General features: G+C 45.7%; 1 protein-coding gene across 4 annotated transcripts in view; it reads left to right on the top strand.

Annotated features, from left to right (window-relative positions):
- LARS2 (leucyl-tRNA synthetase 2, mitochondrial) overlaps positions 1–23,558 on the top strand; it is a 242,167-nt gene extending 218,609 nt beyond the window's left edge. For all 4 annotated transcript variants that reach the window (XM_082638131.1, XM_082638130.1, XM_082638128.1 and 1 more), the window contains 7 exons: positions 1,438–1,538; positions 3,938–4,120; positions 5,644–5,813; positions 7,846–7,923; positions 8,821–8,932; positions 19,392–19,519; positions 23,239–23,558. In XM_082638131.1, the coding sequence (XP_082494257.1) occupies positions 1,438–1,538; positions 3,938–4,120; positions 5,644–5,813; positions 7,846–7,923; positions 8,821–8,932; positions 19,392–19,519; positions 23,239–23,418 (952 nt within the window). In that variant the 3' untranslated portion in view covers positions 23,419–23,558. The remainder of the gene's footprint in view (positions 1–1,437; positions 1,539–3,937; positions 4,121–5,643; positions 5,814–7,845; positions 7,924–8,820; positions 8,933–19,391; positions 19,520–23,238) is intronic.
- The last annotated feature ends 273 nt before the right edge of the window (positions 23,559–23,831 follow it).

Genomic DNA, 23,831 nt, shown 5'->3' with positions numbered 1-23,831 from the left:
GGGGTGATGTTGGCGGAGAACATCAATCTGTCCCCTCATTCAGACATTCCTACCTGCTGCTTTGTAAGAGTGAAATACAGGCACATGCTCTCAGCAGAGGTTTCCACAAATACTTTGAGTTTGGAATAGCTCTTGCTCACATGCTTCAAAACTGAGTAACAATTTCAAATCTGAAACAAAGTAATTTCAGTAGGAGGGTCAACCCCTTCTTGTCCTCTTAAGAGAAAATATCTATAGTTCATTATTCAGCCAGTAAAGGTGTGACTAAAACAGCTTTTTTTTTTTTTTTTTTTTTTTTTTTGCGGTACTCGTGCCTCTCACTGCTGCGGTCCCTCCCATTGCGGAGCACAGGCTCTGGACGCACAGGCTCAGCGGCCATGGCTCACGGGCCCAGCCGCCCCGCAGCATGTGGGATCTTCCCGGACGGGGGCACGAACCTGTGTCCCCTGCATCGGCAGGCAGACTCTCAACCACTGTGCCACCAGGGAAACCCTAAAACAGCTTTTTTAAAAATAGGCACTATTAAAAAAAAATAGGCACTATAAATAAATTGTAATCCACCCATATGTGAAATGCTCGATAGATGTTTAAAAAATGAAATAGATCTGGGGAATTCCCTGGCTGTCCACTGGTTAGGACTCTGTACTTTCACTGCTGGGGCCCCGGGTTCAATTCCTGGTTGTGGAACTAAGATCCTGAAAGCCTCTTGGAGCAGCCAAAAAAAAAAAAAAAAGGAAATAGATCTGTATGGACTGATAGTAACTGCCTCATCAGAGGGGAATAGGCCTGGGACAGCGGGGGCAGGGGTGTTTGAATTTGAACAAAAAGGGCATATTCATATGTAATTTGTATGATTTAAAATTTTTAAAAAGAATGTAAGCAGGCACTGTATAAAAGTTAAGGAAAGAGTAATCTTCATGAGCAAAACCCCAACATAAACCTGTCTGTGTCCTCCTGAGCCCTTCCTTACTCCGGGCTCAGCATAACTGACATTTGTACAGACCTTTAAAATTTACAAGTATCTTCATGCAGTCATTTCTTTTAATTCTCCCAACAACCCTTTGAGGCAGGTTTTTAAAATCCCCATTTTACAGAGGAGCAGACTGATGCTCAGAGTAAGTGACTTGCCTTGGCTCATAAAGGTCTTTGAGAAGCAGAACAGAGATTCAGATCCAGGCCTTCCAGATGTGAGGCCTGGTGTTCTTTCCACTTTGCCACATTGGAAAGTAGTTAATTTCTTCTCATTTGACTTAATTTCCTTATCACTTATTTGTAAGGAGCCATTTGTTCAAGTTGGATTTACAAGTGGCATTGGTCAGCCTGTTTTCACACAGGGCAGTTATCTCTACTCATCAGCTGGTAAGGTTTGTACTGCTGTTTTCTGGATGCTTTGAATCCCTGCCCCACCAGTTTTCTTTGTCTGTTATCTTTCCTCAGAGAGCCTTTTCATAAACTGCTGGTCCAAGGCCTTGTCAAGGGGCAGACATTCCGCCTACCATCTGGACAGTATCTACAGCGAGAGGAAGTAGATCTCACAGGTAAGAATGGCCCATCTAGTCCCATCCAGGTGCTCACAGAAAACCAAGCAGGTGAACGCTGCCAGGCCCTGGCTGGGCAGGAATCCAGGAGAGTGACCCTTTAGCCTCATGGTCTCAAAGCCTCAGCTGGCTCTGGGCTGGCGCCCTCTGAGGCTGAGGCTGGCTGCCCCTCAGCCCCATCCCATCCAGCTCAAGTGTCAGTTCAGTTTCTGGAAGTGTTTTCTTTTGTATATAACATGGAGTCAACTCTGGCATCACCTCCTGTCCTAGCATGTGTTTGACAGCCCATCTCAGGGACAGAGCCCCCAGACCCAAGAGACATTCTTGTAAGACTGGGGCATTCTCGGCACATCTCCCCACGTTTTCTGGAGGGGCATTTCAGAACGTCAGGGGCCACCAGTCTACTTGGGCCCCCTGGTGGAATTCCTCCCCCTGACCCCTGGACTTCCCCTTCTCCCAGCTTTCCCGAGCCTTTTCCTTCCACCCTGTGTTTTCACTCATCCTCAAAGATCTCTAGGTGGCATGATGAAGGTGTATCATGTGCACCCAGCATATAAATAAATGACATGTCAGCAAATTGGGAGGTGGCTGTGAGAAACTCTGGCCATTAAATTTAGAATAACTCATGCTTAGTGGATGAAATTAGGTAAACCCAAATTAGGTAAACCCAACCCTTAAATGGTAGGCAGGCTCCCAAGCCAAACACTAGAGAGAAGGTTTAGGTGGAAGCAGGCAATGGGATTACCTAGTTAAAGCAGTAATTCCTCAGGGTTTGGAAGGGTCACCATGGTCCTTGGGAGAAAAAGAAGCTGGAGAAACAGAAATTGGCAGTGTTTCTCCAACACCTGCCAGAGGGAAAGGAGCTAAATGCAGTGCAGTTTGTGCGGTGTACAAAGGCAACTGGCTGAGGGGTGAACAGGGCCCGAGATCCAGCCACTCATCCAACTATACACCTCAGGGCCACATCTGCCAAGAGAGGGCACCTTTTTCTAACTTCTCAACTTCTCTGCCCAGAAAGATGCCTTTTTCCTAATTTTCACAACAGTGTTATAAAGGCTTACTGCAGCCTGGACAGGGGGTGTGGGGTAGAGGGGGCAGTGGTTCCCGGATCCTCACCACAGCTTGGATAAAGCATCTTCCAGGACTTTAGTCTCCCTTTGCTCTGATGTCACGGGGTCAAGCATTGTTGTGAACATCTTTTCCCTTCCCACGCAGACTTTCCCCCAGGGGGAGAATATGGATGTGGATCAGCAAGGGCAGGCATCTGTCTACTTAGTGGGTGTGGCTCTCATGAAATATGGAGTTGGCTTGTAGGTATATACGCTGGTCCCTTGGGGAGTGAGTTTGGTTGCTGTTAAAGGGAATATTTAGCTGGAAGGAACAGAAATCCACGCAAAGGCAGGTTTCGCACAGGGATGTAGGGACATCGCCCAAACCCAGCTGCAGGAAGTACAACATGTAGGAAGCTTCCGGGCCACTCCTCTCTCCTCCGTCTTTCTTGAGCCTCCAGTTCCTCTCCCTGCTCCTCTCTGTTCTTCTGCCATGTTCTCCTTCCTCCGCCAGGCTTGGAGTCTGCTCTCCCTAATTTCAGTTTACAGAGTGACCTTTGGCAGCCGCAGAGCCACGTCTTGCCCCAGCTCCTTAGGACCTTCTGGTTCCAGTGCCCAACAACACTAAGATAGAGTTTCTGTCTCTTAGTTCCAGTTCCTGAGAAGGAGGCTTAGCCTTCTCAGATGTCCTTCCTGGTCCCAGCCACTGGAGCTTGGCAGCAAGGTCACCTCCTCCAAACATGGCCATGGAAGGCCTCCTCCATCAGCACCATCTGGACCGATGGTGTGTGGGTGGAGAGGAGACAAAGAACAGGGCTGCACAATGGGACACCACGTTTACTGTGAGCCCAGCAAGCTAACTCCACGTGTGGGCCTCGGTGCTGCGAGATCGTGTTCTGGTGACTTCAACACGGACGGGGGACCTAGCCCCCAGGTGAAGTGACCCCTCAAGTGCTTTGCTGCTCCGAGATCCTGACTGGTCATCTGCCAGTTTCCAAAGGAGACCCTGAATCCATAAAGAGAAGAGTATTATGCGAGCCTTCCTTATCCTTTTTCACTTTCCTTTTTGTATATAAGTAATTTACTTTTTTTAAAAAAGGGAAATTACTTTGTGTTGTTTTGTGATTGAGAAAAAGGAAGATTTGTTATGGGAGGTGGGCCTCATTTATTTGAAAACAAAAACATTTTTATGACGTCTAGAGGGAGAGAACGAGTCATGTTAAATGAATTAGTGGAGTTCTTTAAATTGACACTTATAATTGCTCACCCGGTATTTTCTTATTGAATATACTGTCACAGAACCAATTCGGCACCACACATCCCCTACGGATGCAATTTTCTGGTGTCTAGGTTCTGTTCCTGTTCATGCAAACACGAGGGAGAAGTTAGAGGTGACTTGGGAGAAGATGAGCAAATCCAAGCACAATGGCGTGGACCCCGAGGCTGTCGTGGAGCAGTACGGCATTGACACCACCCGGCTCTACATCCTTTTCGCCGCCCCTCCTGAGAAGGATATCTTGTGGGATGTAAAGAGTAAGTCACCTTCCTCTTCCCAGCCTGCCTCCTCCGTGATCCGCCTCGGTGCTGAAGAAATTCAAGGAAGGAAATGTCTTTGCTGAGTCATTAGTAGGGTTCTAGGAATCAGCTCTGTGAGGCAAGTAGCAATTTGCCCAACATCCTGTGCCATTCCTAGGCCAGTTTTCTCAGATGTAATGAGCCTCAAACCTTTGGGGGAGCTCGCTGTGACTGCAGACTCCCAGTCCTCACCACAGCCCTGCTGACCCCGTCCCCAGGGCAGGGCCCCAGAGCCTGCCTTCAATGAGTCTGTGGCGTTCTCGTGCAGGTTCTACGAGAATCCCACTTTGAAAACGTTTCCTTGGTCTAACCTGAAAGGTTTTTTCTAGAATGGTGTCATTGCCTCTCACCAGTCCAGAAAACCCCGCATGGGGCCTGGTCCTGATGTTACCTGTGACCTCTTCAGTCACTCACAGTAGCCTTCAGAGGCCCCCGCAGGGGAGATTCATCCCTCCAAAGTTGTTTAGACCTAAAATGGTGTGAGGTAAAATAATCTCAGGTATCTGGATATCCTAGAATAAGCTGTCCAACAGTAATCAGTAATTCAGTTTTCCTTCATGTGGTCTTATCCAAGTGTTATGGGAAAAAGAAATCAGGTGCCTGAAATCACTGTTCAGTTCAACACACCATTTCTAGTGAGAAGTGTGGTCTGGAGCAGTGGTCACAGATGCCAGTCCTGGAGCTAGAATCCCTGGGGACACTCAGGCCCAGGTTCTGGCTCCCCAGCCCTCCCTGTGGGACCAGCTCCAGGAATCTGTCTCTAACAAGCCTTCCAGAAGATCCTGCTGTGCATCCAGGCTTGAGAATGTCTAGTCCAGTGGCTAAAGTGTAAAAGACCTGAACTGGCCCTAATTTCGTTAGCCGTGTGACCCAGGGCCACCAGGTGAAGCTGTTCAACTTCTCCAGATCAGATGAACAGCTGATTTGATGAACACCTCTGAAATATGTGATACACACAGATCTGGCGAGGACAGGGGTTGTGTTAAAGCACCTCAGGCTGTGCAGCACTGCAGCTCAGAGTGCGGTCTGTGGACCACTGCCCCCTCTGCATGTTACCTGTCCACGTGAGATGGGGCACCTGCACCAGTGTAAGTCAACCCTGTCTCCAAGCACACTGTTAGTTCTGAGGACACTGTTGTCACAGCAAGCTTTCTTAACCAAGGAGGCAGTGCCCTGATGCACAACCTGGCCCAAGCTTCTAAGTTCGTTGTGGGCCAGTGACAGTTGGTGGAAACCCTTTGTGTAGCCCTGCCGTCCTGCACTCTGAATATCTGGGGCTCTAAGAAATGATAGAGTCAGTCCTGGTCTGAGTTCCCGGACACTGGAAGCCAGGAAGGACCCTTCTCCGTGCCCTTGGAGAGATCCACCGGGCACAATGAAGTGTCTTTTCATTCACAGGTGCTTTGTCACTTAGGTGTAACCAAACCAATCATTCTCACATGTCTCTCTTTCTCTCTCTGTTTCACTGACATTACACTCAGCCGACGCTCTCCCTGGGGTGCTGAGATGGCAGCAGCGTCTCTGGTCCTTGGCAACTCGATTTATCGAGGTCAGGGTTTCTGGGAAGGTTCCCAGTCCTCAGCTGTTGAGTAACGAGGAGAAAGCCGAGGGCAGGAAGCTGTGGGAGTACAAGAACTCCATCATCTCTCAGGTCAGAAACCTTCCAGGGGACACTGGTTGATTCTGTAACTGAGCCCATGTGATCTGTGTGGCTCACCCTGCCTTGGGGTGGGCACTCTGGGTCTTCCTCCTTTCTTATTATGGTGGCCCACTTGCCTTGATTAATTGATCTTACTGCTTTGGGTATTTCACCAAGGTGAAGCAACAGTGCAAACATTGTCATGAACAGAGATGGTCTCAGGAAATGGCTCCCACTAATGGTGCCTCCCACTTATCCATCCCAGATCTCAAGAAGCTGCCCACTTTCCATGTTTCCACATTTAACACATCCAGGTAGAGAACCAAATTTAATATCATACTGATGACACACTGTATATGTTATAAAGACAGAAACAGAATTTTAGAGTTGAAAGGAGCTTGAAAAGACTCTCTTCTTTAGCCTCCTCATCAGCCCGTCTGTGGGCAGAGCTGAGACACAGAGAGGTTAAATGTCTTATGAAAGTCACACAACCAGTGAGGAACTGAGCAGAGAGTTCCCTGATACTCAGAATAGGGAGTATTTTCCCACTCAGGTACTTTGTTGCACAGTGTTCACGTGAGTTATTGTGGGTTAAATTTTACAGGTAAAATAAATGTTCACTTTATCTTCTTAGAGAATAGTATATTATTGTCTAAATCATTTTAAAAGATTCTTCATTGATAGCATCCCTTTAAATTGTTCATCCAGAAGTCTGCTATAACACCATGACATTCACCTTTTTTAAGAACTTTGTGGAAAAATGTCATATATCTTTGAAAGAAGGCCCTTAGGAAATCTGAAGCCATTTTTTAATGGGTACCAGATACCCCAAATTCTCCTTAGGCTGAATTTTTTTTTTTAAGTTGTGCTGATTCAAACTTAGAAAGTTAGCCAAGGTCACTTCACTGGACTCTGGCAACTGATTACATTGAAGGAGCAGGGCTTTTCCTCCGGTTTGTATAACCTGCGGTGGCCCTGGGTCCAGCATGGTCTCATTTTTGACACTTCTTCAGCTTTATTTTCATCCTCTCTACTATAGTGTAGAGAAACAGAGCTCACGGAATTGAACTTAGTGACCTGAGAGATGCGTGAATGATCGTTTTCATACCCCATATTTTCTCTTTGGATTTGGCAAATTCTTCTCTTCTGGCAGATAATGGAATTGGGTTATTTCAACAAGTTGGAAACTGTTGACATCTTAAGGATGTGTTATTTTTCTATATCTTTGCCCATGGTCAAAATTGAAAAGCACACCAACAGGAAAAAGCTGACAAATCATATTTGTATTCTTGTGTTGACTCTGTATTTGAAAATGTAAAACTAACCTTATCCCATATACCAATAATCTTCACTGTGAATTGAAGTTATGTAACCACGGAGAGGTGACATCCTTTACCCCATCTCCTGTTTACTATCGTTTTGATGTTTGCTCATCAAATGGGTCCTGCCTCCTTTTCAGGTAATGATCAGTGTTTTCTTAGGCACCTACTATGGGAACCAACATTGTCCCAAATATGGGGGAAGAGTAACAGTCTTGAGTGGTGGAAACAACATTGACTTTGATTTTAAAAATCTCTGTGCTGATGAAACATTAAAGTGACTATTTGAGATAGTGAATACATTTATAAATATCTTTTATTGGGCTTCCCTGGTGGCGCAGTGGTTGAGAGTCTGCCTGCCGATGCGGGGGACGCGGGTTCGAGCCCTGGTCTGGGAGGATCCCACATGCCGCGGAGCAGCTGGGCCCGTGGGCCACAATTACTGAGCCTGCGCTCTGCAACAAGAGAGGCCGTGATAGTGAGAGGCCCCGCGCACTGCAATGAAGAGTGGCCCCCGCTTGCCACAACTGGAGAAGGCCCTCGCACAGACACGAAGACCCAGCACAGCCATAAATAAATAAATAAATAAATAAATAAATAAAATTAAAAAAAAAATATCTTTTATTGCATGCATTTAGTTTCACATTTTTTGGATAATTTAGTATTTTTATGAAAAGCTTAAAGGAAGTTTGAACAAAGTGAATAATTCAACTTTTTACCAATAGGTGACTGCACATTTCACAGAGGACTTCTCACTGAATTCTGCGATTTCTCAACTGATGGGACTCAGCAGTGCCCTCTTGGTAAGTGGCCCATCTGTGCTCATTTGCTGGTAACCGAGGAGGGAGCGTGGCTTCCAGTCACGTGGTGAGGTGGCCTGCAGCTCCTTGAGGGCAGAGACTATGCCTTTCTGGACGTTTTATCTCTGAAGTCTGGTGTATAGTAGGTGCCCCGTAAAGTGAATGGGTGTGACTGAGTTAACTGATTAGCCACACCTCAGGAAGACACTGAGTGTTTGCAGGAACTGTCGAAGAATGGGGAACCCTGAGCTCCCTGAGGGGCGCAAGAGGACCCCTGTCCTGGAGGTTCCACATTGCAGAACCTTTGAGCAAGTCTCTGTATTTCCCACTGGTTCTGTGCACATAGGAAACATAGCTGAGTGGTTAAGAATTAGGACCGACCTGGATTCTAATCTGGTCTCCATCTCTTGGTTAACCGTGTACGCAGGGACAGATGACTCTCCCTCTCTAACCCTTAGCTGCTTTATCTGTCAAATGGGGTAACAATACTGCCCTCAAAGGGTAGTAAAAACCAAATGAGTTAGCATCTGACTGTGGGCGTGGTTAAATGCTCAGTCAACAGTAATATATCTGCTCGGGAATTCCCTGGCGGTCCAGTGGTTAGGGCTCTGCTCTTCCATTGCAGGGGGCATGGGTTTGATCCCTGGTCCGGGAAACTAAAATCCTGCAAGCTGCGCAGCACTGCCAAAAAGGCAAATAGTAATATATCTGCTGTTGCTGCTCCAGCTATTTTTAATACTATGATTAAATGGGGAAAGTTCTTTGCAAAAATGATGTTGAAGAGGGTTTTTTCCTGCCTGTTTGTGTCTCTGGATTTCACATACATTCATGGCCTTTCTTACCCAGTCTTATCTTGTACACCTCAGTGTTCTTACATTGCTGTTCTTTTCTGTTCCTCAGCAAGCTTCTCAGAGAGTTGTTCTCCACAGCCCTGAGTTTGAGGATGCTCTCTGCACCCTGATGGTGATGGCTGCTCCCATGGCCCCTCACATAACCTCGGAGCTCTGGGCAGGTAGGTGGGGAGGCCTTGCTTGACCAGTTACTACTGACCAGCATGTGCTCCAGCATCTTGTTGAGCATTATTCAGGACTCATATGTCCTCAGCTGTGGGTCCAGCGTTTGGCATCTGCACTTGGGACCCCTCTGTAGAAATGGGAATGAAGTGAGAAGGTGCTGTGCAGGAGGACTTGATGGTTATTCTGGGCCCCGTTCTCCAGACCTTGTGTTCAGAGGTCTCCTGTGACTTCTGCGGATGTTTCAAAGGAGCTTGCAGAAGCCAGGCAGCCTAGGGATGCTGTGTTTACATCATGCTTTTATCTGGGGCCCTCTGAGAAGAAGCATTCATTTCTTTTTCATAATTGTTTTAGCTCTTCTCACCTGTTTATTCTTCTCAGTAGAACTCTGGCATAGTTCTGTTAAGTTCTCCCAAAATCTCCTTGAGATTTTGATTGAGATTTGGTTAAACCTAGAATTAACTTGGGAAAGTTTCACATTTTTACTGCATCTAGGCTTCCATCCCAAAACATGATCTGTCTCTCCATTCATTCAAGACTTCCCTCATGCCTGGGCAAGTTTTGTAATTTTCTTCATGTAGGTCCCACACATTTCTTAAGATTATTCTCAAGTATTATATCTTGCCACGTTTCATTTTATTTTTGTTATTGTGACTGGAATCTTTTTTCTTTAATAATTTTTGACTGGTAATGTCTGGCATATAATTTTTAATATTAATTTACTTCCTTATTTTCTAACCAGATTCCCTACCAATCTCTCCTCCTTCATTTAAGGGGTAGAATCCTCTTGGATTTTCCAGGAGTCTATGATCAGCAAATAAGGTTAAGTTTTCTCCTTTCTGATAGTAATGCCCTTGTGTCTGTTTACTTTCTTTAACATACTGCTTAGAAAACTGTATGTGATGTTAAAGAATACTGGCAAGCGCCAGTCTTGTTTCATTTCCAGATTTAAATGGAACGCTTACCTGTTAGGTATGGTGTTGGCTGTTGATTTAGAGTAGATATTCCCTGTCATGTTAAAGAAGCAGCCTTCTAACCTTGTTTACCAGAACTCATCTTAGGAATTGGGAGGTAAGTTTTACTTAACATCCATTCTTCAATTGTTGAGGTGTTGTATCCTTTGCTTTTAATTTTCCCCTTTGCCCTGTTGTCATGACCTATGTCCAATTAATTGATTGCCTAATAGCCTATTGTGGGATAAATTTACCTTAACCATGGGGTAGTAAACCTTTAACATACTGTTAAATTCTATTTGCTAGTGTTTTATTTAGAATTTTGCAATTATACGCCTAAGAGACACCAGTTTTTTCTCAGTATGCATTGTCAGGTTTGGGAATAAGGGTTTTGCTGACTTCACCAAGTGAATTGAGTTGCTTCTGTGCTTTAGAACAGACTCTACAGGACAAGACGTTGACCCATTCTTTGCTGAATAGCCAGAATGCCCTAAAGGGTGGGTGGTATTAGGCCCTGCCAGGCTACTGCCATATCATATTAGATTATGTAGCCTTTCATTATCTCCTTAGGCAGGAAACATGCCTCTTTCATTTAGCTTTGGTGATCACATTAAGTCTTTTAAATGGCACGCTGTTAATTCTTTCCTAGTCTTCCCTTCTTTTAAAACAAAACTTATCTAATTTATAATAAACGTGTTTACTCTGACCCTAGAATATACAGATCTCTCCCTTTTATCGTCCTTTTTTGTCCCACATTATCTGTCTGCCTCCTTCATTTCATTTCTCCCAGGAGGGACTGATATAAATGGGGTTTTCAGAAACTCCCTCCTTGCATTGCCCCTCCAGTCTCTGTGTTTTAGGGCCAGGATTTGGAGGGGTGGCAGAGATGATCTGCTGTCTCCAGGGTCCTGTCCCTGCCCAGCAGGTCTTACCAGACAGGTGTACACTGTGGTGTTACCCTGTTAGTCTGTCCTTCAATTGTGTGACAAGATCTCCAGCAGGACATACACTAAAGCAGTATGGTTGAAACTGGCCCATTTCAAACTTTGCTCCATGTTTTTTTCCACACACAATACCAGTGGGCTTTTGTGAGCTGTGTTATAATAAGGAGTGGGTCTAGACTGAGTCTTAGTTTTGCTAGCATGTCTCATTCAGCCATTCAGTAAACATTCATTGAGAATGTATTTTGTGCCTGGCTCTGTTCTAGGCATTGGTGGGAAAGCTGGGGAGGGCATTCTGAGCAGCGGGCATAGCAGTCTGTGTTCATTCACTTGAGGAGATCTTCCCTCAAGCTTTACAAATTCATGGCAACTAATTTTTTTTTAATTCAAACAATGGGAAACCTTTGTCTCCTGGCTCTGCACATATGTATGTATGTGGCTCCTCTGAATGAGCATCGGGGACCGTAGCACAGTCAAGTGAGGAGTCCTACACACCAGGCATATCACCCTGGTCATTAACTCACAGACAGGTCTTTGTCAGGTGCCTCCTGGAGAGAATGGGGCCACGACCCCTTCCTGCCTCTCCCAGCAGCAGATAAGGGGAGTGTCACAAGGTGTTGAAAGTCCTTTGCAAACAGAAGTGCTATGTTGTGAGGGTCATTATTGTCATCCCACACTGTCAGTCACTCTTGCCTCAAGGCTTTGGGACAGTTTTTACACACATTTGGTTTATTCTAAAAAACATAGCTTTCATATAACTTCTGGTTTCATTCCTGCATCTTTGAAAGATAACCTCACAATGAATATAATGGAAATGTGGTCAGTGAGGGTAGGATGTTCAGAAATCACCATTTCTCAGAGTTCTCCAGAGAAGCAGGTTTTCATAAAAGAGATCCTCCCTCAAGGGCAGCAGAATTGACATCTGTCTTCTGGGGGGGCAATTTGGGGTCCATGGGCAAAATGGCCATCATGGCTCTGGATAAAAGGAAACCTTTAGAGAAGCCCGAAGTACTTCTCTATCAATCACTTAAAGAATCAGTGGAGACCCAAGAAACAGAACCAGTGTCTTGGCAGTGTGCACACTTCAACAGGATGAGGAAATCTTTTTTTCCTTCCTGAAACTTTGGATCTGAGAAGGTCAATAGACCACATCTGAATTTACAAACTTATCTTTTGTTTACCACCATAGAATACTGTCCTATCTATGAGGGTGTTAGGGAAATTTTGCATATTTGGAGTTATTGATACTGTTTCCACACAAAGGACACAAGGTTTCCTTTGTTGGTGGATAGTAAAAAAGCAGAAAATCACCAAACAGGGAGCTCCTTGGTGGTACTCTGGTTAAAGGTATCATTTTATCATCATCAAAAATGACCTTTCTAAGAATATACCAGCAATACAAGTGAGCTGGTTTTATCTTATACGCAGAATAAGGGCAACTGCCTCAGGTCCCACTCTTGGGCAGTTGGTGGGGGGAACTACAGCAGCTACGCAGGTGTAAAGCAGGGGAGGAGCCTGACAGCAGCTAAAATACTCTAACATGCACTCTCTCACCAAAGCTCCATCAGGAGGCTTGTTGTCTGTCTGTAAGATCCACCCTCCCCCAAGTTGTTCTCCAATCTACTGGCTACCACCACCAACTGGGTTCAGATAATACAGACTATCCCTTGGTAAATGCTTTCGGCAGTTTTAGGCATGAGTAAGGGTGCCTCCTCAGGATGACCCTCCTCCTCCCCCTCTCCACAAGGAGATCACTCTAATGCACAGTGCCCAAGTTTCATTTCCATAGTCTTTTTCTTCATCCTTAGAGGGCACATTTTTTTTGGAAAAAAAAAAAAGATCAGGGTTTGGCTGGGCATCTAGTCCAGTATTTAGCTCAAAATGATATTCCAACAGTATTCAGGTGCACATAAATTCATCTCAATTCAGTTCAGACTCAAATTCACTGTTGGTATTAGTCATCATATTACTAATCACAGTCTTTTACTGAGCCTTGCTCAGGGTTTGTTAGGAAGCACCTGTCTATGCCTTTTTCCAGAGGCTCAATTCTGCACCTTCCTTGGAAGGGTCACATCCTTGCCAAAACTCCATCGTGGATGGTGGAACAATTTAGCTTGTGCATGCCCCCCCAAGAAATACGTAGCTAATGATAAGAATGTACGGTGTCAAACTGGAGAGGGACAAAATGGTTCTAGTGACAGAATTATCTCTATCAGAGAGAAAAACTCTTCAGTGGGATTTTTTTCAGTCTCCCGTTCAGTGCTCTGAGGAGTTGCCTTGCACACGTCCATTATTACTCTGCTCAGTCACACCCTAGGACAGCTCTAGCCCTCGTTACTCATTTGTAATAATAATAATACCTTGCATTTAATGTACTGCTTATCATATGTATGATATGTCCTATAACATTTAGGATATTTACATTTAATTATAATTTAATGTATGTATTTTATAATGTACTGCTTTATCATATATGTATATATAGTACGTTAAATTCACGATAATTTGATACCTATCTGTGAAGTAAATAACCCAGCAGCCTTGAGTTACTCAAATCTTGTACATTCTCAGAAGGGCCTACTTGTATGACTAGCCTTTGGCTGGCTCCTAGGAACTGAGGTCTTAGAATGTTCCCTATGCTACTAACTGATTAGGGCACTGTGCATGCTTGAGGTCTTGAACCACATTATACCAGCTTGTGTGGATAGTTTGTGTAAAAAATGTGATTTATGGTGAACATCTGCTTTCCTTCTGGGGGGTCTGAAGTTTCAGTAACTGCAGTCAGCACTGTAGTTACCCCAATGAAAACCCTGGACTCTTAGGCTCAAGCAAACTTCCCTGGAAGAAAACATTTTGCATGTGTTTCTGCAGTTCATTGCTGGGGGATTTAGTATGTCCTGTGTGACTCCACTGGGAGAGGACTCTTGGAAGCTTATACCTGGTATCCTCCAGCTTCTGCCTGATGTACCTTTTTCCTTTATTGATCCTGCTTTTTATCCCTTTGCTGTAATAGACTATAGCCTGACTATAAAAAAAAAAAAAATGACCTTTCTAACAGGCAGCAGCTTGGATGGATCTCAAGGGGATTATGGTGAGTGAAAAAAAGCCAATCTCAAAAGGCTATATACCCTATGATCCCATTTATAACATTCTTGAAAAAACAAAATTATAGAGATGAAGAACACATTAGTGGTTGCCAAGGGTAGGGTTAGGGACTGGGCAGAAGGGGTGGTGACCATAAAAGGGGAAAGGGAGCCTTGTGGTGACGGAACAGTTCTGTCTCTTGAGTGCAGTGGTGGTTGTATGAAGCCACACGCATACACGTTAGTGCTTATAAAACTGGTGAAATCCGAATGAGCTCTTTGGATTGTACCAATGTCCATTTCCTGGTTTTGATATTGTGCTGTAGTTATGCCAGATGTTACCACTGGGGGAGGCTGGGGGAGGGGTCACAGGACCTCCTGTACATTTCTTTGCAATCTCCTATGAATCTATAATTATTTCAATTTTTTGTTTGTTTGTTTGTTTTAAATTACCTTTCTAAACCCACAAGTCCTGAGTGTTGAGATTCTGGTTCTGGAATGTCATAGACGATGAGAGAGGAACGAAGGGAAGAAGCAATTTATTTCTTGTTGTGAAAGGTTTTAATAGACACACACACACACACACACACACACACACACACAACTGACCAGATGCAGCCGTTCATCCCACTAGTGTGTGAGGCTCCCATGTCTCCTGCATCGCTCTGCAGAGCAGCGTGAAGGAGCTCGTGGTGACGGGATGGGTCTGCCCTAAGTGCCCAAGGAGCGCTGCTCCTCGAGGGTGACCTCGCAGCTATACAAGCCCAGCTTCCGAAGAAAAGTGCATAGAGCCAGCTGCAGAAAATAGCTCCACCCTCCAGTGTACCTCTCTGGGCTTCTTAAAGCAAAAGCAAAACCTAGATTTTTCATTGAAAAGTACATCTATACGCATATTGTAAAACCTTCAGTTCTTACAAAGGGTGTGTCCTAAGTTCCCTCCCATCCTCACCCCTACACTCAGTTGCTCTCCCCAGGCACCTCCACTGCCAGTTGGATAGTTGATTTGACAGAACTCCATGCATGTATGTGAAATGTTTCTCTCTTACCATATGGAGTGTATAGAGACATTCTATATCAACACGTACAGGCTGACCCTGTTTTTTTTTAACAGCTATATGGTGTCCTACCCAGTGAATATTCCATAGGTTATTAAACAGTCATCCACTGATGGGCATTTGAGTGATTTCTCCTCTTTTTCTGTTTTTTTTGTGCTGCTTTGAGATGAGCCTCTTGTCTAAAATACAAGTTATTTAAAATGTGGTGCTAAGATCTCCATTTCTGTTTCTCTGGCCATTTTTACAGTTTCAACAGTGATTTATCTATCTTGGTTTTTGCCTCCGGCTTCTACCTCTTGTCATCTCCAAGTCTTCCATCAGTACTTTAATTGTGAGGGTCACAGCAAGGTGACCCTTTGCCTCTCTTTAAGTTTCTGAAGTAACTCTAATCTTGAAGTATAGTCTACCACCATAAACCCATTTTTCTTTGTAAAAATGGTGGTAAAATATTGTAGCTATATTGTTTTGCTGTACGTATATGCTGTATTCATTAATTTCAACAAAACTGTAAATCTTGGGAATTCCCTGGCGGACCAGCAGTTAGGATTGCACGCTTTCCCTGCCAAGGGTGCAGGTTCAATCCCTGGTTGGGGAACTAAGATCACACAAGCCACACTGTGCAGCCAAAAAACAACAACAGCAACTGCAAATCTACAAATAATCTAGCAGTGTGGGAACACTTCTAGAAGTGTTCTACAAATAATCTAGAAGTGTGGGTGCTAAGGTACTTGTAAGGGACAGTAAGACATCTGCCGATGTTCGATGGTTTTATACATGAATGTGTATGCTGTGTCAGTGTTGTTGTTTCAAAATAATGTCAACAGAACCCTTTCTGTGGGTAAAGGCTAATGTGAAGTAGCATCACTTCCTGTCCACTTCCTTGGAAGTGCCAGGGCTGGACGAGGCATGATGGGGATGAGACACCACAGGGTCCCCAGGTTCTCCCCTGTGTGTATATGAGGATGGGGCTGGGCTGGAGACAGGCCTGCCATCCACGGGCACCATGACCACCCAGCACTCACTCCGGGTGCCGTGGTGGCGTGGCGACCTCGCCAGCTCTCAGAGCGGGAGAGGAGGCTTGTTTCAGTTATTTCACGGGAAGGTCAGCAACAACAGCTCTCCAGAGGAGGGGCAGGAAGGGGGTGGGCTGAGAGCGACAGCTGGCCCTGCGTGGTGGCCTTGTGTGCCAGGGCCTTGCCGCTTCCCAGCCTGTGTTCAGACTTTCTCCACATGCTTCCCAAAGGCCAGCTCTTGACCTGACCTGTGTCACGTAAAGAAACAATTGTATTTGCCATGCAAATATTAGGTATTTTTACTACCCTAAAAAGAGCAGGAAGGCAAAACACTACGTAGAACTGGGGGTAGTAAGTTTCTTTTCCTCCCTGCTGAGCAGGATGGCCCCACTCCCATCTATATGGAATCGCTGGCGGGGGCCCAGGCTGCTATAAATAAGCATCCTGATTGCTCCAGGAAGGCTGGACTTCCTCATTTTTTTTAAAGTGGAATTTGTAACAGCTTCTGCCCAGAACATTTGTGTCCAATGTCCTTTCATCTCCCAGGCATCCTGTACAACTGCCATGCGGAGATTTTGGAATGCTTCCCACTGCAGCTGGGTCACAGGACAAGGCATGCTGGCCCAGCCAGCTAAAATAAAGAAGTAATTATCTTCCTTCTGTGACCTCTGTCTTGCGATATGAGTCTTAATAGGATCCCTTCTGAGGAACAAGCAGGAAGCTCCTTTCTGCTTCTGCCAAAAGGCACATCTGTTAGAAATGGAGTAGGTTCCTTAGAAGCATGGGAACCCCAGGACACAGGGGCCAGATGGGCCCCAGGAATACATCTTTTATGCTACTTGATTCTCAGACCCTGATGGGCCTTCCCTTCCCTCAGGTTGACTAGCAGCACAGGGTTACAATAGGAGTGACAGATAGTAAAACATGGGAAGCTACAACAAATCTGTGATGCCTGCACAAGAACCAAGACAGAGGTCAACAGAACAAAATGGACCAGTGCTATTCAGAGTGGTCCGTAGACCTGAGGCTGGTCTAGGAACTGTCTCTAGGACAAGATAAGGAGCTTAGTAGGTACATCACCTGTGTCACTAAGCACATATTTGTGTAAGACTGACCATTTTTTTGGTAGCAAGAATTTCTCAATGAAGGAAGCAGTGTGTTGATTCATATTCTGGCCTGTTCTTCAGCTCATCACAGACAGGCATTTTGAGTATCTTTGTAGTGAATAGTTCTGAAACCATCCCTAATATAATATATTGTAAAAGACAAATCACAAACCAATAGGGAAGAGAAGGTTTATTCAACAGATTGGATTTGGAGAATTGACCAAGTATTTTTTAAGAATTTTTTTCACATTATATGTAAAATAAATATAGATAGATCAATTATGGATAAATGGGCAAGAAAATGAAACCTAAAAAGAAACCAGAAGAAAAATCTTGAACTGATGTTTTAGCATGGGAAAACTGTTTTTAAGTATCTTTTCTAATTACAAAAGTAATACGTATTCCTTGTAGAAAATCTATAAAAAAGTTTTTTGAAATTTATGTTTATTCTTATAGTTCTAGTTATTCCATTTCACTCTGTATAATATTCTGTTGAATAAATAGCTCACAATTTATTTATCTAGTCCCCTACTAATGGACATATGGGCTGTTTGAAGTTTTAATTATTTTTGCTATTAAAAAAATGTCAACAATGCTTCAGTGAATGCTCTTGTAGCTGTCTTCTTCCTAATACTACTAAAGGCCTAGATAGAGGCAGTACATGAGAATTCCATTGTTTCACTTCCTCACCAGCATTGGTATTGTTTCAGTGGTGGTTTTTCATCATCATCAATAAATTTGTTTTTAATAGAAAGATCACCTATACTTCTGCCTCCCAGGGTTAATGCTTGCTGCTATTCTGATGTATTTCCTTCTAAATTTTTATCTGTTTATTTAAATATTTACTAAACCTGTGGCCATACTATATATACTATTGTGTGTCATCCTTTTCCATGAAATTGATTATTAGTTTAAAATGTAGGAAAAAAGAGAATCCAAAACTATATCTACAGCATGATCCTGGTGGTAGTTCGGTTTCATTTTGTGGAGTTGGTTTGTACATACAAGTATTCATTAAATACATTACATTAGTATCTTTCAAAATAAAAAGTTTAAAAGATGCTATCCATGTGAACATGATTTTCTTCTTTGTTTTTAGACTTTTTACAAATTTTCTGCAAGGAGCATGCATTACTTTTGTCATCAAAGAAAATAAAATAAAACATTGTCATTCACAGCCCAGTGTTCGGGACTGGCATTGTTGGGATTCATTCCCTCTGTCCCAGACTTGGCCTCAGACCATCCCCTGAGCTATGGGCCCGTCCCTCAAATGCATCTGTTGGTCTCAAGGCTAATAATAAGGGGGAGGTATGCAAGGGCCACCCCACCTCCACGAGCCCTGGAAAAGCCATTCGCAGCGTGAGGGCTGTGCATCTGCCACAGCACCGCCCCCAGCGTGGGCACACGAGCCACATGCACTTGCCCGCTTGCCCAGGGCTTGCCTCTGGGAGGACCAGGGAGGCAGCGGGGATACCACCCAACAATTGCCCAGGGATCTGTTTTCTGCTCTGTGTATTTCCTGCCCATCTGGGGGCATCTTTTGTACTCATGAGATCAACAGAGGCTTGGAAATCAAACTTTCCCTGCTAAGAAGCCCCTGGTTGAAGTCCCAAAGCACTGACAGTTGGCCCTGAGCAGCTCTGGATGGTGAGCCTCCTCTGCTTTGGAGCTGCAGCGTGAAGCACTCTGGGAAGAGAGACTGGAGAGGGTTTCATTCCTCCCTGCTTCCTCGGGTTTGACCCACCCTGACCCAAGGACAGCTCTTTCCAATTTGGTAATGGCGGGAGCCCCTCCCGAGAAGAAGTTTAGTGGAAAGGTTGAGTGCCCTCTGAGTAGGTCCAGAAGGAGCGCCCCGCTGTTCTCAGCATGTTGGCTCTGCGGATTATGAGTAAAAGCACTCTCAGGCCACAAGTATTCATGGGCGAGAAAGGAAGCAAATGCAACTCATTACTTTGGGATCCACTCTCAGGAGCACAAAGGATTCCTTCACCAGCAGGACTGCAGAGAGACCGAGTAAAATCAGCAGCCTTGCTTTTGCAAATGCACTTGAGAACAGTGTGTCCGTCCATCGTTATGGCTCTGGGTGTCGTTTGAAAAAAAAAAGAGAAAGAAAGCTACCTATAAACTGGGATGATGAGCCAGGCTGAAGGAAGTAGGGGGCACTTGGTAGGCTGTGGAAAGCCATGGTGTGGCCTCCTGGGGCCTCAGATGGCTCCAAGCCAGGCTGTGTCAGGGCAAACGCTTTATTAGTGCTCCCAAGGGCCTCGTATGTGCTCAGTGACTCACATCTGTGCCTTGGCGTTGCAGGCCTGGCGCTGGTGCCAAGGAAGCTGTGTACTCACTATGCCTGGGACACCAGCGTGCTGCTTCAAGCCTGGCCAGCTGTGGACCCGCAGTTCCTCCAGCCGCCCGATGTCGTACAGATGGCGGTTCTGGTGAGTGTCTCCTGCAGCCCCCCAGGGCCAAGGCGAACCGGCCACACATACACGGATGGGTTTGGAAGTTTCTCGCCAGGCCTTTCTAGCCCACCGAGCTCTCCGCCCAACCCTCCAGCCTGTCTTCCTTTGCCAGCACCTTCAGTTTTGAAGTTACCACATACCAAAAGCTTGTGAGCATAAAACTTGTGGCCAGAAAGTGGAAAGCATCAACCTGTCCTGCATTATAGGTTCTAATTGTCTTCCTTTCCAACTGTGTTTCAATCTCTCTAAGTTTCATTCAGCTGCTCTGGGCTCTTGGAGGGGGTAGGGTGATGGTGAGGAGGTGGGCAAGGAACACCTCGCTCTGCAAAATATATTTCAGAAAGGCTACATGAAATTTATTTTTTGGTAAATTGCATCATTTTAAATACATAAAAGTAGTTGATTATAGTTTATAGAGCAAATAACTCTCCTATAGTTTTCCTTATGTAATTTTTATGTATTTAATTTGTTTAATCTGAGACCCATTATGAGGACTATCTCTTAAATATGCTGATGTGGCTGAAGAGGGAAAGAAAACAAGGGGTGAACCTTTTAGTCTGAACCACACGTGGGCCAGCTAACTTACATCCCAAGTTTAATTTAACTCTCACCACCCTAAAAGGTAGGCATAGCTGTTCCCATTTTTTTCAGCTGAGGACACAGGCTCAGAGAAGCTCGTCACCTTGCCCACGTTTATTTGTTTATTCCTCAGTCATTATCAAGTTACCTATGCTATCAATACATCAGGCACAGTGCTAGGCTCTGGGGACATAAACCGAAATGCAAAAAACAGGGTCCCTGCCCTCATGGAGCTTAAAGCCTGGTGGGAAAGATAGGGGAAAAGAAGAAGGAAAGAGAAAAATAAGCAATATAATTGCAAACTATGGAAAGTACCACAAAGTAATCACCCAGGGGCTGAACGGGAACCGGGCCTGCCAGGCCCCACCTGCTTCGTCTGCAAACCCTGGGCCCTACGGGCAGATCCATGCTGGGAAAGACAGTTTCCCCCAGGACACTGGCTCCTTCACAGATGCCCTGTCTCCATACCACCTGCCCGACACTTAGTGCCTCGCTGCCTCCAATTGCCCCCCCCCATGGAGGGGAGGAGGGGGGCTGCCCTGCTAGGCTTCTTCCCAAAATCCTCAAAACCGAAACAGCCTGTGGCACAGAGAGGCGATTTCTTTAACTTGAATAATATTTCTAAGAAATAACTATCTGTGTACCCCTAAGAACTCGTCCTCAGCGCAACTGAGAAATGCCAACCTGAGACACTGAAGTTTTAATCTGTGAAAATGTCTTTCCATTTTAAATTACCACTGAAGAAAAGAAATTTAGTTTTGATAATTGGTAAAATAATTTTAGATTATCATTGAAATAAAAATCCAAGATTTAAAATGTGTGGAGGACTCCCTGCAAGTACACCCAACTCAAGAACCTCTGGGTTGGGGCTCTGTGCCATGTGGCAGGACTTCTGTCAAGGTCTGTGTTCTGTCTCCACGTGATCTCACTTGGTGCCATGGCCAGAAATAGAAGTTGCAACACAGAACAGTGTAACTCGGTGTAATTCAGTTCAGCCGTGCCCGTGTGCTCTGAGCCCAGAGGCACTACATCGTCTTCTTGGAGCCCAGCACCCAGGAGGGACAGTCTGGGGAGGTACGTGCATTGTCATGCACACTGAGAGTTTGTGTAACCTCCAGGTTAAGATGTAAGAGCTAGGGGGTTGGACCATCTCAGTTTTGCAAAATACTTAATTTCTCTAAGCCTCAGTTTCCTCAGTTAGAAAACACAGGGCCTGCCTTAGCTGGTTGTTGAAAGAATTAGATGGGATAATGCCAGGAGGTACTTAGCCTGCTTCTGGGCACACTAATGACAAAAGCCACTAACACGCAGTGAGTACCGACTAAGAGGCAGGGACTGCCCTTAGAACTTTCCGGATACTAACTAATTAACCCTGCACAATAGCCCTGTGAAGCAGACCCCGCTGTTTTCCCCATTTCACAGACGAGGCAGATACGTGCCTAACCCCATCTTACAAGTGAGGAAACAGTGGCTTAATAACTCACTCAGTAAATATTAACTGCTGCTAGCATCAGCATCGCTGCCTCTGGCAGTTGGGGCATTGGAGGAGGCATCCGAGGAAGGGGATGTGGACCTTGGCTTTGAAAGAGGAGCAGCATTTCCCTAGTGGAGAAAGGAGCAAAGGCGGGGGAAGTCCTCACTGGACCGTGAGCCATGGACGGGGTGGAACAGAGGCAGAGGCAAGGCAGCACTGGAGAGAAGGCCAGACTCCATCCCGAGAGGTTGGGGGCTGGCAGGGAAGAGAGAGGGTCCATGGGGTCATACCGTCTCCACCACTTGCTGGAAAGGGGCCTTGGGTAAGTGGCTTCACCTCCTATCCCTTAGCTTTGCCCTCTGTGAATCGGGGATGGAACGGCTGTGACCTACCTCACAGGCTTGTGGTGGGGATAAACAGGTTCACTCAGGTGGATTGTGGAGCCCAGTGCCTGGCACAGAGTGAGAGCTCAGACAACGTGAGCTTTTATTGTCATTAGCCATAGCAGGGCTCCTGTCAGTGAGTAGTGGTGGATGGGACGGGTGGATAGTGCTCGTGGCCAGGGGCCCTCCAGGCAGCTGTTGGAAAAGTCCAAGAGAACAATGCAGAGGCCCGGACTAAGGCTGAGCGATGAAGTGGAGGTGGCAAAGCTGGAGGGGCGGAAGCTTGCAAGGCCACCAAATGGGGACTGGGAGACCTTTCTAAAGTCAAGCAGCCACTCTTTGAGGTGATGTCTTACTTGTCTCCCACCCAGTGATCTAGGCTAATGCAGCCCATAAAAATGCCACTAAATTCTACAGAAATCTGAAAAGATGAGGTGGGTGATTAAGGGATCCTGGATAATGTGCTTGGGTTGAAACTTCAGAAGTTATTGCTGGTAACTTTTCATAACACAGTGACTTTATTTTCCAAGTTAAAAACAGGAGCATTTGGGAAAAAAACGTAAGCATTCTTACAGGAGCGATGGGATGGAGGATTTGAAGCACGGCTGTTCAGAGGCTATCTGGGTCATGTGTCGCTTTCCTCGGTGGAAGTATCAGTTCATATTTGATGTGAAGTTTTTCCTTATGAAACTAATATTCAGTGAATACCACTACGGCTAGAACCCTACTGGCCCATTTTAGGCAAGAGTTATGTGTGATGTGGGTCCAGCTTCCAGGTGGTCAAACTTGAGCGCCCCCTTCTGGAGCCACTCATCAGGGAGGGAGGTTGCCTATACGCCCCAGAAATTAGTCCACATGAGATCTAGGTAAATCCTCGGTGACACCCCCTGTAGCCAGATCTGAACTTGATCTGAGCTTCAGTAACACAATAATCCCTCTACCCCCCGGATACAGCCTAAGCCATCTCATACTGAGGATTTTTGACAGTTTCCACCACAGCTGTGACGGGGCAGCACTCAGGAAATACAAGGTGGCGCCCTCTCCCTCTCCTTATCCAAAGTGTTCAGGCGTTAATCCTACCCATCTAAGTGCACTTTGTTCTTCCAGGAAGCTGGGTGCTGCCTTTTCTTTCTCTTTTCCCGTACTCCCTCCCCACACACAGGCAGCAGTACCCTTGAGGGGCAGTGGGTATTGATGTCTGGCTGCCTGCCACTCTCAGGACTTTCCTCATTGTTTGTCTCGGCTTTTCACCTTCTCAGATCAACAACAAAGCCTGCGGCAAAATCCCTGTGCCCCAACAAGTTGCCCAGGACCAGGACAAAGTCCACGAACTGGTTCTCCAAAGTGAACTGGGTGTCAGGCTCTTACAGGGGCGAAGCATCAAGAAGGCCTTCCTCTCCCCGCGAACTGCCCTCATCAACTTCCTGGTGCAGGAGTGACTGCAGGGATGCTGCGGCTACCACGAGGGCTTGAGACACCTCCTCCAGGTCTGGGATAAAGGAAGGAGTCTGGGGCCCAGGGGCAGGAAAAAGCCAAATGTCTTTTTTATATATATACATAAATTTTATTTATTTATTTATTTATTTATTTATGGCTGTGTTGGGTCTTCGTTGCAGTACGCGGGCTTCTCTTGTTGTAGAGCACGGGCTCTAGGCGTGCAGGCTTCAGTAGTTGTGGCACGTGGGCTCAGTAGTTGTGCCTTGCGGGCTCTAGAGCACAGGCTCAGTAGTTCTGGTGCACGGGCTTAGTTGCTCCGCGGAATGTGGGAATCTTCCCGGACCAGGGCTCAAACCCGTGTCCCCTGCATTGACAGGCAGATTCTTAACCACTGCGCCACCAAGCCCCAAGCCCA

This window comes from Mesoplodon mirus, assembly GCF_964341445.2.
Source record: "Mesoplodon mirus genome assembly, chromosome: 12".
Taxonomy (NCBI): Eukaryota; Metazoa; Chordata; class Mammalia; order Artiodactyla; family Ziphiidae; genus Mesoplodon; species Mesoplodon mirus.
This window is presented reverse-complemented; position numbering and strand designations above follow the sequence as displayed.